General features: G+C 44.3%; 1 protein-coding gene across 1 annotated transcript in view; it reads left to right on the plus strand.

Annotated features, from left to right (window-relative positions):
• LOC311061590 (regulating synaptic membrane exocytosis protein 2-like) overlaps positions 1-10469 on the plus strand; it is a gene marked incomplete at its 3' end in the record, with an annotated part of 55402 nt that extends 44933 nt beyond the window's left edge. The window contains exons 28-34 of the mRNA XM_084080276.1: positions 569-709; positions 4920-5104; positions 5461-5596; positions 6074-6186; positions 7375-7476; positions 8162-8301; positions 10281-10469. Of these exons, the coding sequence (XP_083936402.1) occupies positions 569-709; positions 4920-5104; positions 5461-5596; positions 6074-6186; positions 7375-7476; positions 8162-8301; positions 10281-10469 (1006 nt within the window). The remainder of the gene's footprint in view (positions 1-568; positions 710-4919; positions 5105-5460; positions 5597-6073; positions 6187-7374; positions 7477-8161; positions 8302-10280) is intronic.
• Between the last annotated feature and the right edge of the window lie 2987 nt (positions 10470-13456).

Consider the following 13456-nt stretch of genomic DNA (forward strand, 5'->3'; position numbering starts at 1 on the left):
ATTCACTTAGCATGTTAGCATTATCTGTGACATGCTACCATTCACTTGGCATGTTAGCATTCTCTGTGGCATGCTACCATTCACTTAGCATGTTAGCATTATCTGTGGCATGTTACCATTCACTTAGCATGTTAGCATTCTCTGTGGCATGGTAGCATTCTCTGTGGCATGTTAGCATTCTCTCTGGCATGCTACCATTCTCTCTGGCATGTTAGCATTCTCTGTTGCATGGTTATTGTGTGTGTGTGTGTGTGTGTGTGTGTGTGTGTGTGTGTGTGTGTGTGTGTGTGTGTGTGTGTGTGTGTGTTTGTTTTGATACTCATTGATACTTCATCACACAATGTGCCTCTTTGCTAACCAGAACAGATCTCCAAACTAACAATGTGTTATGTCACAATCACAATGCCTTGTTAGCTTGTTCTGCAGATCTGCATTCATTTGTGTTTCTTTTTCTATCACTGTGTCTCACTGTCCATCTCTTTGTTTGTCGGTCTGTCTGCATGTCTGTCTGCACGTTTGTCTGTCTGTCTTTCTATGCATGTCCTGTTCGGTCATTGGCTGACTCCAGCCGAGCGGAGTCCCTGGATGGCCAATCAGTGGAGGGGGCGGAGCCTGGGGGAATACAGGAAGAGGGTGGGGCAGAAGTGGGTGGAGCTGAGCCGTTGTCTGAGGAGGAGCCTGAATCTGAGCCTGAGCCAGAGCCCCCCAAGTAAGAAACTGACCAATAGGCTTCTGGCAGCTGTTTAGACTGATCAATAGCCTTCTGGCAGCTATTTACACTGACCAAAAGGTCAGGCTGTTACAACTACAATACAAGTTGACATGGTTGACAAGTAACCCTGCCTTGGCTCAGATAAGCCCAGCATCTCTCCACAGTATCTCCCCTTTTTCATGAACAAATAAAAACACATCAGTGTCATGTCTCCACACACACACACACACACACACACACACACACACACACACACACACACACACACACACACACACACACACGGAAGATTGTAGCAAACAATTCAGTCAGATACAGGGCCGCATTAAGACCCCTCAGGGCCGTGGAACACCACAAAATCAAAGGCCCCCCCAGTCGCGTAATTTCACGCGCGTGCATGTGCACAACCTGCGCGCGTGCGCGAAATTTTTCGGGTCTAATTCGGGTCTAATTCGGTCTAATTCGGGTCTAATTCGGTCTATTTCGGTTCTATTTAACCAATATAAATCAACATTTTTTCTTTAAATACACAAAAATTAAATACACAATTCTCACAGGGCCCTGCAGGCTTCGGGCCGTGGAACGCCAGTTCCACTAAGTTCCGCGGTTAATGCGGCTCTGGTCAGATACAAAGGGGTGGGGGGGAATGACACTTTTTTATTCAAGATCCCAGAAGAAGGCCATAGACATATTATTGGGGTTTGGCTCTTCAACATTGTAGCATCAAATTGCAAAACATTTTGCATAATTGCAGTAAAGCCATGTGTCATGGCAACATTCATAAGTAGGATGAAGTCTAATTGTAAGCATGTTTCATGACTCACGCCAAGGTTATTATAGTTTTAAATGTTTCGTTTTTATTTATATTTTTATTTTGTTTTGTTTTCTTAAGGGTAAGTGATATTTTATAAATGTTTTTTTGTTAACAGGTTAAAGTTCTATATTCAGATTGTTTATCTCTTCCAATTTCACTTATTCATCCTGTATCCTGTATGGGTTCTCTCTCCTGATTGGATAAAATTGGTACCCCGACCACTGTTTTGTAAACACACAATACAGTTTTAGTTAGTTATTTGTTTTTATTATTGTCTCCGCCAGGCCGAAAGGCATGGCGACAGTATGTTTTATCCCCTGTCCATCCGTCCGTGTGTCCGTCCGTGTGTCCGTGTGTGTCATTCTGTCATTCTGTGTACAGCTAATCTCCGTCACCGTTAGCTTGATTGCAGCAAAACTGTGCACACACACTCCCTGGATGCCAGAGCAGAACCTCTGCCCGAAATGTTTTACATGGGCCTGTTATAGCGCCACCAGGAGGCAAAACACTTTTTTTGACAGTACTCCTACAGATTTTATCCAAACATCACGCAAATCTGTACACAGTATCTCTATAGTCATGAGATCAACACGGATCTGTCCGATTCTCCATATTCCATCCTGATTGGCTAAGGTTGGCGTCCAAAGTTTGCAGGATTGGTCCGTTTTGAACAAAATGCCTCAAATCATGAACGCAGCTGGCGATTTCCGTGAGATTTCACACGTACATTCCCACTAGGCCACTAAGAAATGCCACTTGAACATTTTCAAATCAGCCTCATGGTGGCGCTATAAAAGGCCGATTTGTGTTTTTAACTAACTGCACCGATCTGCGTGAAACTTTGCACGCACACTCCCTAGAGGCCAAGGAAAAACAACTGCCCTGCATTTTTCACATTTGCTTTTCATAGCGCCACCAGGAGGCCGACTTATGTAAAACACATTTTTTGATATTAACACATGCCAATCCCGAGATATCTCGGGAAATTAAATCCACCCGTTACCTGCGTATCCCGAGATATCTCGGGATCGTCTTTTAATGTGGTTTGATAACGAAAAAAAGATTTTTTTGGTACCATCCTTGATTTTTTTTTTTCCCCATGACGCTTCCGATCCATCCTATGAGAAAATTTCCGACAACCGTTTCCGGTTCGTTTTTTATCTTGAAAAAACGTTTTTCCCCTGGTTTTGGCTAAAGATCATGGTTTTCACACGGTTTAAAAAAACAATGGTAAGCTCCGGTTGTATTTTCTTTTCTTTGATCGACGAACGGTTATCCTCTTTGTGTTTAAAAACGATCTGATAGCCGATCGGAGGCTAAGCTAATCTAAGATGGCCGGTGGGGAAACCTCACAGCCACGTCACAGCCAAACGGATATGACGTTTGCAGCCTCTTTTCGTCGCTCATACCACAGAAGAAGAAAAAGGAAAAAAAGTGTAAACATTATGAGGGCTCGAACGTCCATCGTTGCTGTTTATAAACACCATCCGATCGCGGATTTTAATGGATATAATTTTTTTGTGAACGGTTCAAAAGGCTATAAAACTCAAAAACGCTGGCAGTGGGTGAGTACCTTATGAATAAACTCTGGCAGGGAATGTGTTAAGCCTTCAGAATGTATCAAAATTTCACGCAAATCGGTACACATGATCTCTATAGTCATGTGATCAAGATGGATCTGTTTAATTTTTCATATTCCATCCTGATTGGCTAACATTCACATCTAAAGTTTGCAGGAGTGGCCCGTTTTGAACAAAATGCCACAAATCATGAATGCAGAGTCCGATTGCGTTGACACTTTGCACACACATTCATACTACGTTGAAGAACAAATGCCACCCTTTTAACATTGCCCTATTATAGCGCCACCAGGAGGCCGATTTTGCAAAACTTTTCTTGTGTATATTACTCCTACAAATTCAAACATCATGCAAATCGGTACCCATTGTCTCTATAGTCAAGTGATCAAGATGGTTCCATCCGATTTTTCATATTCCATCCTGATTGGCGAATTCCGAACATTGCTGCCCCACAATAACCTACCTGACCTGGCGGAGACCTGTGCTCAGAGGAGCACTTTTTCTAGTTTGTTTTTATTATTGCCGAAAGGCATGGCGAGAGTATGTTTTACCCCCTGTCCGTCCGTCCGTGTGTCCGTGTGTCATTCTGTCATTCTGTGTACAGCTAATCTCCGCCACCGTTGGCTTGATCGCAGCAAAACTGCACACACACTCCCTGAATGCCAGAGCAGAACCTCTTCCCCAATTTTTTTTACATGGGCCTGTTATAGCGCCACCAGGAGGCCGCTTTTTGCAAAACACATTTTTGGACAGTACTCCTACAGATTTTATCCAAACATCACGCATATCTGTACACAGTATCTCTATAGTCATGTGATCAACACGGATCTGTCCGATTCTCCATATTCCATCCTGATTGGCTAAGGTTGGCTTTCAAAGTTTGCAGGATTAGTCCGTTTTTAACAAAATGCCTCAAATCATGAACGCAGCTTGCGATTTCCGTGAGATTTCACACGCACATTCCCACTAGGCCGAGGAAGAAATGCCACCAAACCTTTTTCAAATCAGCCTCATGGTGGCGCTATGAAAGGCCGATTTGCGTTTTTAACTATAACTGCACCGATCTGCGTGAAACTTTGCACGCACACTCCCTAGAGGCCAAGGAAAAACATCTGCCCTGCATTTTTCACATTTGCCTTTCATAGCGCCACCAGGAGGCCGACTTATGTAAAACATTTGTTTTGATATTAAGCCTTCAGATTTTATCCAAATTTCAAGCAAATCAGTACACATGATCTAATAGTCCTGTGATCAAGATGGATCTGTTTAATCTTTTATATTCCATCCTGATTGGCTAACATTGACATCTAAAGTTTGCAGGAGTGGCCCGTTTTGAACAAAATCAAATCATGCATGCAGCGTCCGATTGCGGTGAAACTTTGCACGCACATTCGCACTACGTTGAAGAACAAATGCCACCCTTTTAACTTTGCCCTATTATAGCGCCACCAGGAGTCTGATTGTTGCAACACTTTTCTTTTTTATATTACTCCTACAAATTTTGTCCAAACATCATGCAAATCGGTACATTGTCTCTATAGTCAAGTGATCAAGATGGTTCTGTCCCATTTTTCATATTCCATCCTGATTGGCGAATTCCGAACATTGCTGGCCCACAAGAACCTACCTGACCTGGCGGAGACCTGTGCTCCGAGGAGCACTTTTCCTAGTTATTATTATTTTTGTAAAGCCTCGTTTTTATTTTAACATTTAAATGTTTCTTCTTCAATTCTAGTTTTCATTGTTACTTTAGTTTTAGTTACCTATATTAACCCTGGCGGGCTACTTAAATGTGGTTGTAATTCCCCCTCAGGCCAGCAGCAGGCGCTTTGACCAGGTCTTCTAGTGCGGGAGCGACCCCCGAGGTGTGTTCTCTGTCTATGAGAAACGACGACGATGACGATGACAAGAAACGAAGGTCCAGCCTGGGAGGAAAGATGTTAGGACTGGTGGGACTGGGGAAGAAGAGCCAGTCTGCTTCACAACTCAACCCTGAAGGTTAGTACTACTACCGTAGATATGGACTAAGGGACGCGCAAACACGCACACACGCATGGCATGCACACACACGCACACACACGCACACTCACATGCACACACTCACATGCACACGCACACGCACACTCAGGACATTTTCAGGTCAGGTTTAAGTGTTGGAGTTATGCCTGATTTGTACTTCAGTGTCACACACTGAAAAAGAAGGGATCCGAGCTTGTAGATTTGCTGTTTTCGGCTTTAGGGTTAGGGATAAAAATGTTGATGTGTGTGTGTGTGTGTGTGTGTGTGTGTGTGTGTGTGTGTGTGTGTGTGTGTGTGTGTGTGTGTGTGTGTGTGTGTGTGTGTGTGTGTTCCAGAGGAGGAGAAAAAGAAGAAGGTGATTCGTCTCCCGGTGCAGCGCAGTGTAGAGACGGGTCTGGCTGTGGATTTTAAAGCTAAATTCACCAGACAGCCCAGCATAGACCCGGATGCTGACGAACCCAAACCTGGCGCGTACGTACACACACACACTTAAATTAAAGAATGACCCAAGCCCAGCCGTTGGGCTTGCAGATCTCCCACACATGCACTCACACACAGAGCAGTGGTTCTAAAAGTGGGGTCCAGGGACCCCTGGGGGTCCTTGAGGGGGTTCCAGGTGGTCCCCGGCAGAACTAGTTAATAAAGCATCACATATCGGCTATTTGGAAATGGTTGATCTACAAGTTCACAATGTGTCACGTCGCAACGCTTGATGTTGTGAGTTTGTAGATCTGCTATTTAAAAAAAAATGTTTTTTAAACATTTTAACAACATTGTATTGTATGGGGGTCACTGGTAGAAAATATTTGCAGATGGGGGTCCGTGACCAAATATACATAATATGTATATTTAATATACATTTGGGGGTCCTTGTTTGAGAACCACATTAATAGAGAAGGTATTTCTGAAACACTGTCTGTCTGTCTGTCTGTCTGTCTGTCTGTCCAGTCTTATATTCCCGGGGGTAAAGATAGCTTCAGATAAAGACTTCACCGGCTTCCTGGAGGGTTTAGGCCCCGCCCAACTGTGTGGTCGACAGACTCTGGCCACGCCCTCTATGGGTAAGGACTCTCTCAGAACATCAGTGCCCACAAACACCCTATAACACCACACAACACAACACAACACTTTGCATTGTTAGATTGTTCTTTTGGTAAGTACAAATTCCTGGATCTGGATCCAAGACAAACAATTGGAAAGCAAGCCAGGCCATCTCCACTTTAGTGGTGTAAAGTAGCTAAGTACATGTACTCAATCACTGTACTTAAGTACAATTTTAACGGGGGCATGGTGGCGCAGTCGGTAGCACTGACACCTCACAGCTAGAAGGTCCTGGGTTCGATTCCCGCAGGGGACGCTGTGGGCACTCCGCGTCATCAGTGCCCATACCCTAGGTGGGGTTGGCGAAACGGCCTCTCTGTGTGGAGTTTGCATGTTCTCCCCGTGTTTGGTACCCTCACAAAAACATACAGTAATCCTGGTCACTATACTGCCTCCCCCTGGCCAGCCGAGGCGCCTGATGGAGGGAAAAGGAACTGTTTGGAAGAACGTGTTCCTTCCACGCGCTACTTTCAACCGGGGAAACTCCCCCCTGTCAGGTGATAAGAAGACTTGTTAGCTCTCATGCATTGAAGGAGGCATGAGCTCGGCTATGAGCTATCCCTTGGTTGGCAGAGGGAGAGTAGTGCCCAGGATTACTTAGACAATTGGCAATGGGTGAAAAAATTGGGTTACAAAATCGTGGGATTTAAAAAATAAAAAAAAAATATTTTCAATACTTTTACTTCTACTCAACTACGTCTCAGAGGCAAATATTGTACTTTTACTCCACTACAATTATTTGAAAACTTTAGTTACTAGTTACTAGATTTGTAGATTATTATTACAAAATACATTAACCACTTCAGCCATATATGTATTTGGGCCATTTGAAAATAGCAGATCGACAAGCTCGCAATTGTAGAACTTGTACTTTTACATTCCGATACTAAAATGGCCTTTTTTCAGAGACAAATCAGGAGAGAATCAACTTTGTTGTAGACCTTTCTCTGTCCCAGCAACACACTCTCGTGAAAACAGTAATCGCAGGACGCATGGATGGAGACCATATGTGTACCATACCATTTCACACCTGGGAGCGAAGAGCGCAAATTGAGCATCTTTGATCTGATGAAGACGCTTCCTGTTCTGTAACTGATGTCACTTGATGTCAGCTGACATGATGTTGTAATGATGTCACTTCCTGTCAGGTGACATCCAGATCGGCATGGTGTTCAGGAAGGAGCGGCTGGACGTGGAGGTGATCCGAGCCAGAGGCCTTATGGGTAAACAGGGCAACAAGAACACGCCGGGTGAGTGTGTTCTCGCTCAACAGCGTACGGGGTTTAAGTGGCTAATACCTGTAACGGTACTCTGTCTGCTAGTGCAGTGGTTCTCGCCCGTTTCAGGCCGCGACCCCCCAAAATAATCATATTTGATCTAGGGACTCCCCACCCTGACAAGCACTTGGAATGTAGGAGTTGAGGCATTACATTTACTTTGACTCGGTTCCTCAGATAAATATTGTGAAAATAGCAGAACTGCAAGTTCACAACGCCTCGGTCCGCAAGGCGTTGGGAGCTTGTAGATCGTCTATTTTCAAAAATGTTGCCTCTTTCTTATTTTATTAGACAATTTGGCCAATGTTTGACCAGTTTTTATAGTATAGTTTGATGATTACTTTTGATGCAGTAATGGTCTTTTTCTTTTTTCTTGAGGTATTAAAAAGTCCTTAAGTTGTCACGCAACATGTGTGCTAGTTGTCACATGTGCTAGTAGTCTGTCTGTAAGCTAACTAGCATTGTGCTAGTAGTCTGTCTGTAAGCTAACTAGTAGCACTGTGCTAGTAGTCTGTCTGTAAGCTAACTGTGTGTGTGTGTGTGTGTGTGTGTATGTGTGTGTGTGTGTGTGTGTGTGTGTGTGTGTGTGTGTGTGTGTGTGTGTGTGTGTGTGTGTGTGTGTGTGTGTGTGTGTGTGTGTGTGCGCATGCGTGCGTAGCTCCCTACGTGAAGGTGTATCTCATGGACAATGGGAAGTGTGTGCTGAAGAGGAGGACCAGGCTGGCCAGGAAGACTCTGGACCCGCTGTACCAACAACAGCTGCAGTTTGAAGAGAACCCAGAGGGCAAAGTGTTACAGGTACACACAGTGGTGGAAAGTAACTAAGTACATTTACTTCCAAGTACTTTACTTATATAACCACTTAAAGGGCAAGACCACTTAGGTAGAGGTTTGGGTTGTGTAGTTACCTTGCCATGATGTAACTTTAAGAATTGATAATTCAAAATATGCTCCTCATTGACTTACATTGTACGGTAAAACAGCTCTCAAAGTCACTCTTTTAGCACACAAGCGAACGCAAACAAAGTTGACTCAGACAATACAGAGCATCACCAAACCACATTTTGTTTTTAAATGAAACATTTAACTTCCTGTTGGTTTGACTATTTAAAGATTCGGATTTTCATCCTAATAAAAATGGCAAAATCAAGGAAGTTGACATTTTTATAAAAAAACGAAAAACTGTACTGGGTTTGGTGATGTTCTATATTGTTTGAATCAACTGTGTCTGCTTTCACTTATGTGCTAAAAGAGACGTTGAGAGCTGTTTCACTGTACCATGTAAGTCAATGAGGAGAATATTTTGAATGATCAATTTCTAATCAATGGAGCAATTATTTTTGATTTCTTGTCCACCTTTGGAGTTACATGTCAAGGTAAATACCTCTACCAAAGTGGTCTTGCCCTTTAAACGCCAGCATCCGTATTGTGGGGAAAGCTTTCACAGAAAATAGCCGATTCCCTAGCCTGGTAAACCCTCCCTCCAGAAATCTCATTTCCATTTGATTTCTGGAGTGAGTCTGGCCTGATCCGCCTTTCTGCAATATTGGCTGTGGGCTGGAGTTGGGCGGGAGTAATACCGTTGACTGACAACCCCTTCAACCAATGATCGTTTTTCCCCTTCAGCCAATCAGCAGTTCATTTTTACCACCTCCAGACTATGTGACGCAACGGGACTTTTGAGACGGCCATGCCCAAAATAATAGGTTGCCTTATTGGGATACATGTGTGTCACTCCCCACCCCTGCCGGTTCTCTAAATTTATATTTTTAAATAGGCTCTGTCATGATTAATTGACCACATATATGAAGTTAAACAACTAAATTCTATCCAAACGATATCTTAATAGTAAATTCTGTGCCTCAAAAACGAAGTTTGAGACCGTTTTAAAAACGAAAGTAAACAGTGAAGGCACTCGGACAACAACAATGGCTGCCGTCTTTTGTTGGAGGCACTCAGGCTGCACTCGGCTTCATTCGGGCTCACTCGAACTCGCCACCTGATTGGCCAACTGTCGCTGTCAATCACAGAACGATGAGCGACGACGCTGATAGGCTCGTCCCTTTGGCATACAGAGCCAATATTGCAGAAAGGCGGATCAGGCCAGACTCACTCCAGAAATCAAATGGAAATGAGATTTCTGGAGGGAGGGTTTACCAGGCTAGCCGATTCCCCACAATAGCAGAAAAGTGAAAAGACACTAGTACAGAGCCCTGAGGGACTCCGTTCAACCATAATAGGGTTTAAGTGGTTAAAGGACGACTTCACCTATTTTCAACCTTATCTTCATATAATTGGTCCTCACTAATGCTCATTATAATATCGTCTACTCGGTCTGTGTCTCAGAGGAGGGCTGTGAACTACTCCTTTAAGCAGGAACTCAGGTTTGGCTCCTTCCCTTTCTTAGTCCACTCCCTCCCGGGTGCTTCTGTGTTTATTCCTACTAACAACAACACTACACCTTTAAGGCAGTGGTGCTGACAGATTCTGCTGCTGTTAGCAGGATCTGTCTTGATAGATTAGGATCGATGGAGTGTAATTAGTATAATTGCTATATTAATCGGTATCACAATGAGAAGAAAAAGATACCATGTCATTAAAAAAAAAATATATATATATATATATGAATGTTGCCTACTTACAATATCCTCGCGGCCCACAAGCGGGTCCCGGGCCACTGGTTGTGAACCACTTATCTAACCTGACAATATGTCTGTCTGTCTGTCTGTCTGTCTGTCTGTCTGTCTGTCTGTCTGTCTGTCTGTATCTCTGTACAGATCATAGTGTGGGGGGACTATGGCAGAATGGACCACAAGTCTTTCATGGGTGCTGCCCAGATCCTATTGGACGACCTGGACCTGTCCCAGATGGTGATTGGCTGGTTCAAACTGTTTCCCGGCACCACATTGATGGACCCAGCCTTGGCCCCGCTGACCAATAAGGAGACAGAGGGCATCAAGGCATAGCAACACAGCCAACCAATCAGAAGGAGGGGAAGGGTATAGCGTCATAGCAACCGGGGCAGGACATTTCTAAAGCCGGGGGGGGGGGGGGGCGTGTGAGGTGGAGTTTTGGAGATGAAGCTCCGCCCACCTGCACAAAATCATGCGCCGCCTCCCAAACAGAGGGCGGGCCCCCTGGCAAAGCATGCTGGGACGGAATGGACTGGCCAATGAGAGAGGACTTTCTGTTTATTTGCGATGTGGGCGTGGCCATGTCCTAAGAAGGACCGCCCACCCCACCTGTGGGCATGTGAGGTGGAGTTTTGGAGATGAAGCTCCGCCCACCTGCACACAATCATGCGCCGCCTCCCAAACAGAGGCCGGGGCCACCTGGCAAAGCATGCTGGGACGGAATGGACTGGCCAATGAGAGAGGACTTTCTGTTTATTTGCGATGTGGGCGTGGCCATGTCCTAAGAAGGACCGCCCACCCCACCTCCCCACAACACTATATAATGTATATTTAGTATAATAAGAAGGTGTAACAGTCATTTAATTCATTGATTTATTTTTAATATTTATGATCTTGAAGCCAGATTTATACTTCGTGTCGTGTACTTCAATAGCCAATCTACAAGTTCAGCGTAACGGGTTATTTATGAACTTTTAGATCGTCTCAACAGGCATTATTTCATTTCGAGCTTTATTTCCACACTACACGTTAGTTTAGATACATTTTATGGACTTGAGAAATATTAGTTAAACATATTTTTGATACATTTATCAAAGGTACAATATATTTTTAAAACATTTTCCCATGGATCACCTGTAAAAAAAAAAAAAAAAAAAAAAAAAAACAGCACAGTTGCCAGACTCCAACACTCACATTTGGCGATGTTATGGTGAAATTGGTGACCTGCCGAAATATGTGGACATAACCAGGGGTGCACATAACTGGTGCGCAGGTGCGCATGCGCACCCAAAATAAAAAATGCGCACCACATCAGGCGACGCGAGGCGCTTTTGCGCACCAACAGCTGGGACAGGAATTTCCAAGCTTTTATTTTTTAGCAAAACTAAAAAATAAAAGCCTGGAGATCGAGGCTAGGAATTTACTTCCTGAAGCCACACTCACACAATCACGCTAAAGCACCCGTCGGCCCCATGTACAGCCATTAGGCACAGGGGTAGAGATATGACTCGCGTCGCCTCGCATCGCCTCGCATTGCCTCGCTGCGTGCACGCAGCCAGCAGCGGCTGTTAGAGGCACTCGTCACCGATGATGAACGCACCGTAATGGTGCAAAATATGCCGTGAACGTCCCAATCTGGCGGATAAAATCAGCGCAGCAGCACAGGGCACCAACCTTGGGGGCTTTATCTAACAGCCTGAGAAAAAAAAACGGCGAAAATCGGCGGAATTTAGAAGCAGACCCCCCCCCCCCCGTTGACAAAACTTGTCCGGGCTGCCCCCCCCCCCCCCCCCGTTGACAAAACGGGACGGGTGCCATGCGCACCAAGTCACATGTCCAGGTGCTCTTCTGCGTACCAGACCTAAAAAGTTGTGTGCACCCCTGGACATAACGCTCATTGACGGTCTTGCATGCATGACTAAATTCCACCCGGTTTAACTATTTTAATAAACAAGCAGCAGTGATTTACGTTCGGACATAGACGTTATGTGAAGTCCACAAGATGGTCACACACTTCGACAGGTCACCAATTTCACTGTAACACGGCCATTCTGGAGGACTGGGAAGTGAAGAGGCAGGAATCTGGGTGTTGGAATCTAACTATCGTATCTAATATCGTTGCTGTCGGGCAGAAACCTTGTATGTCCATATTTCAACGTTGTAAATGAATAACCACCCCAGTGGTTCTCAAACTGTGGAGATATGACCCCAGGGGGTCCCCAGATGATTTTGGGGGGTCGTTTTGTTTTGTCACTCAACAACAAACAAACCAACATACAGTAGAAGTGCATACAGGGTATCTGCACATTTCTAAAGTGACAATTTAAGGGCTTTTAAGACCCTTTTAATACCTCCAAAATGAAAAAATATATATGTATAAAAATCTGACAATTACTGCTTCAAAAGTTATCAAGAAACTATACAAAATGGTCAAACATTGGCCAAATTGTTAAATATTTCCTAAGAAAGGCTAGAACTTAAAAAATAGCCGATCTACAAGCTCGTAGCATGTACATCGGCTATTTTCACAATATTTATCTGGAACCAAGTCAAACAAAAGTAAATGCCTCAACTCCTACAATTCCAAGTGCTTGTCTGGGGTGGGGGGGGGGCAGTTTATATGATTATTTTGGGGCGGGGACGCGGCCTGAAAAGGTTTGAGAACCACTGCCCTACCCTATACTGTCGTACAACAATGTCATGCAAAAGTAGTGAAAAGAAGATGGCGTTATATTACCAGTCTTCCAGAAATACAATAGGCTCTATGCACAGCAGCCATATTATCACTTCCTTCACAGGTGTTACCAATGATACTAATGAAGGCTCTGTTCCATTTAGTGTACCGTAGCACAGTGGTTTCCACGACCCCCATAACTCTGAGAGTGTACACATGGAACCAAATGGACCCTTACAGGTCCATTTGGTTCCATTTGTACACTCTCAGAGTTACACACCTGTAAGGGGCCATTTGGAAGCCCATGAGGGTCCCTGGACCCCAACTGTAGACCCACTGGTGTAACAGAGTGTTTCCAGTGAGCCAACATGCACAATATCAGCACCCTGACTCTGTTTGACCAGAATGGAACAGAGCCTTCATTAGTATCATTGGCAACACCTGTGAATGTCTTCACAATATGGCTGCTGTGAATAGAGCCAATTGCACTGTTGTGATTAACACAACAACTGCAATAAACAACCATTATTTACAGTAGCATTGTCAGCCGTTCGCGTACGTCATTTTCTAACTAAAGACATTTTGTTCTGATGTTCAGTTGCTCTTTAAAATGAAGAAGGCACAATATCTGTCTAATGTCATTTGC

This window comes from Gymnoscopelus microlampas, assembly GCF_963454915.1.
Source record: "Gymnoscopelus microlampas genome assembly, chromosome: 15".
NCBI classification, from domain to species: Eukaryota; Metazoa; Chordata; class Actinopteri; order Myctophiformes; family Myctophidae; genus Gymnoscopelus; species Gymnoscopelus microlampas.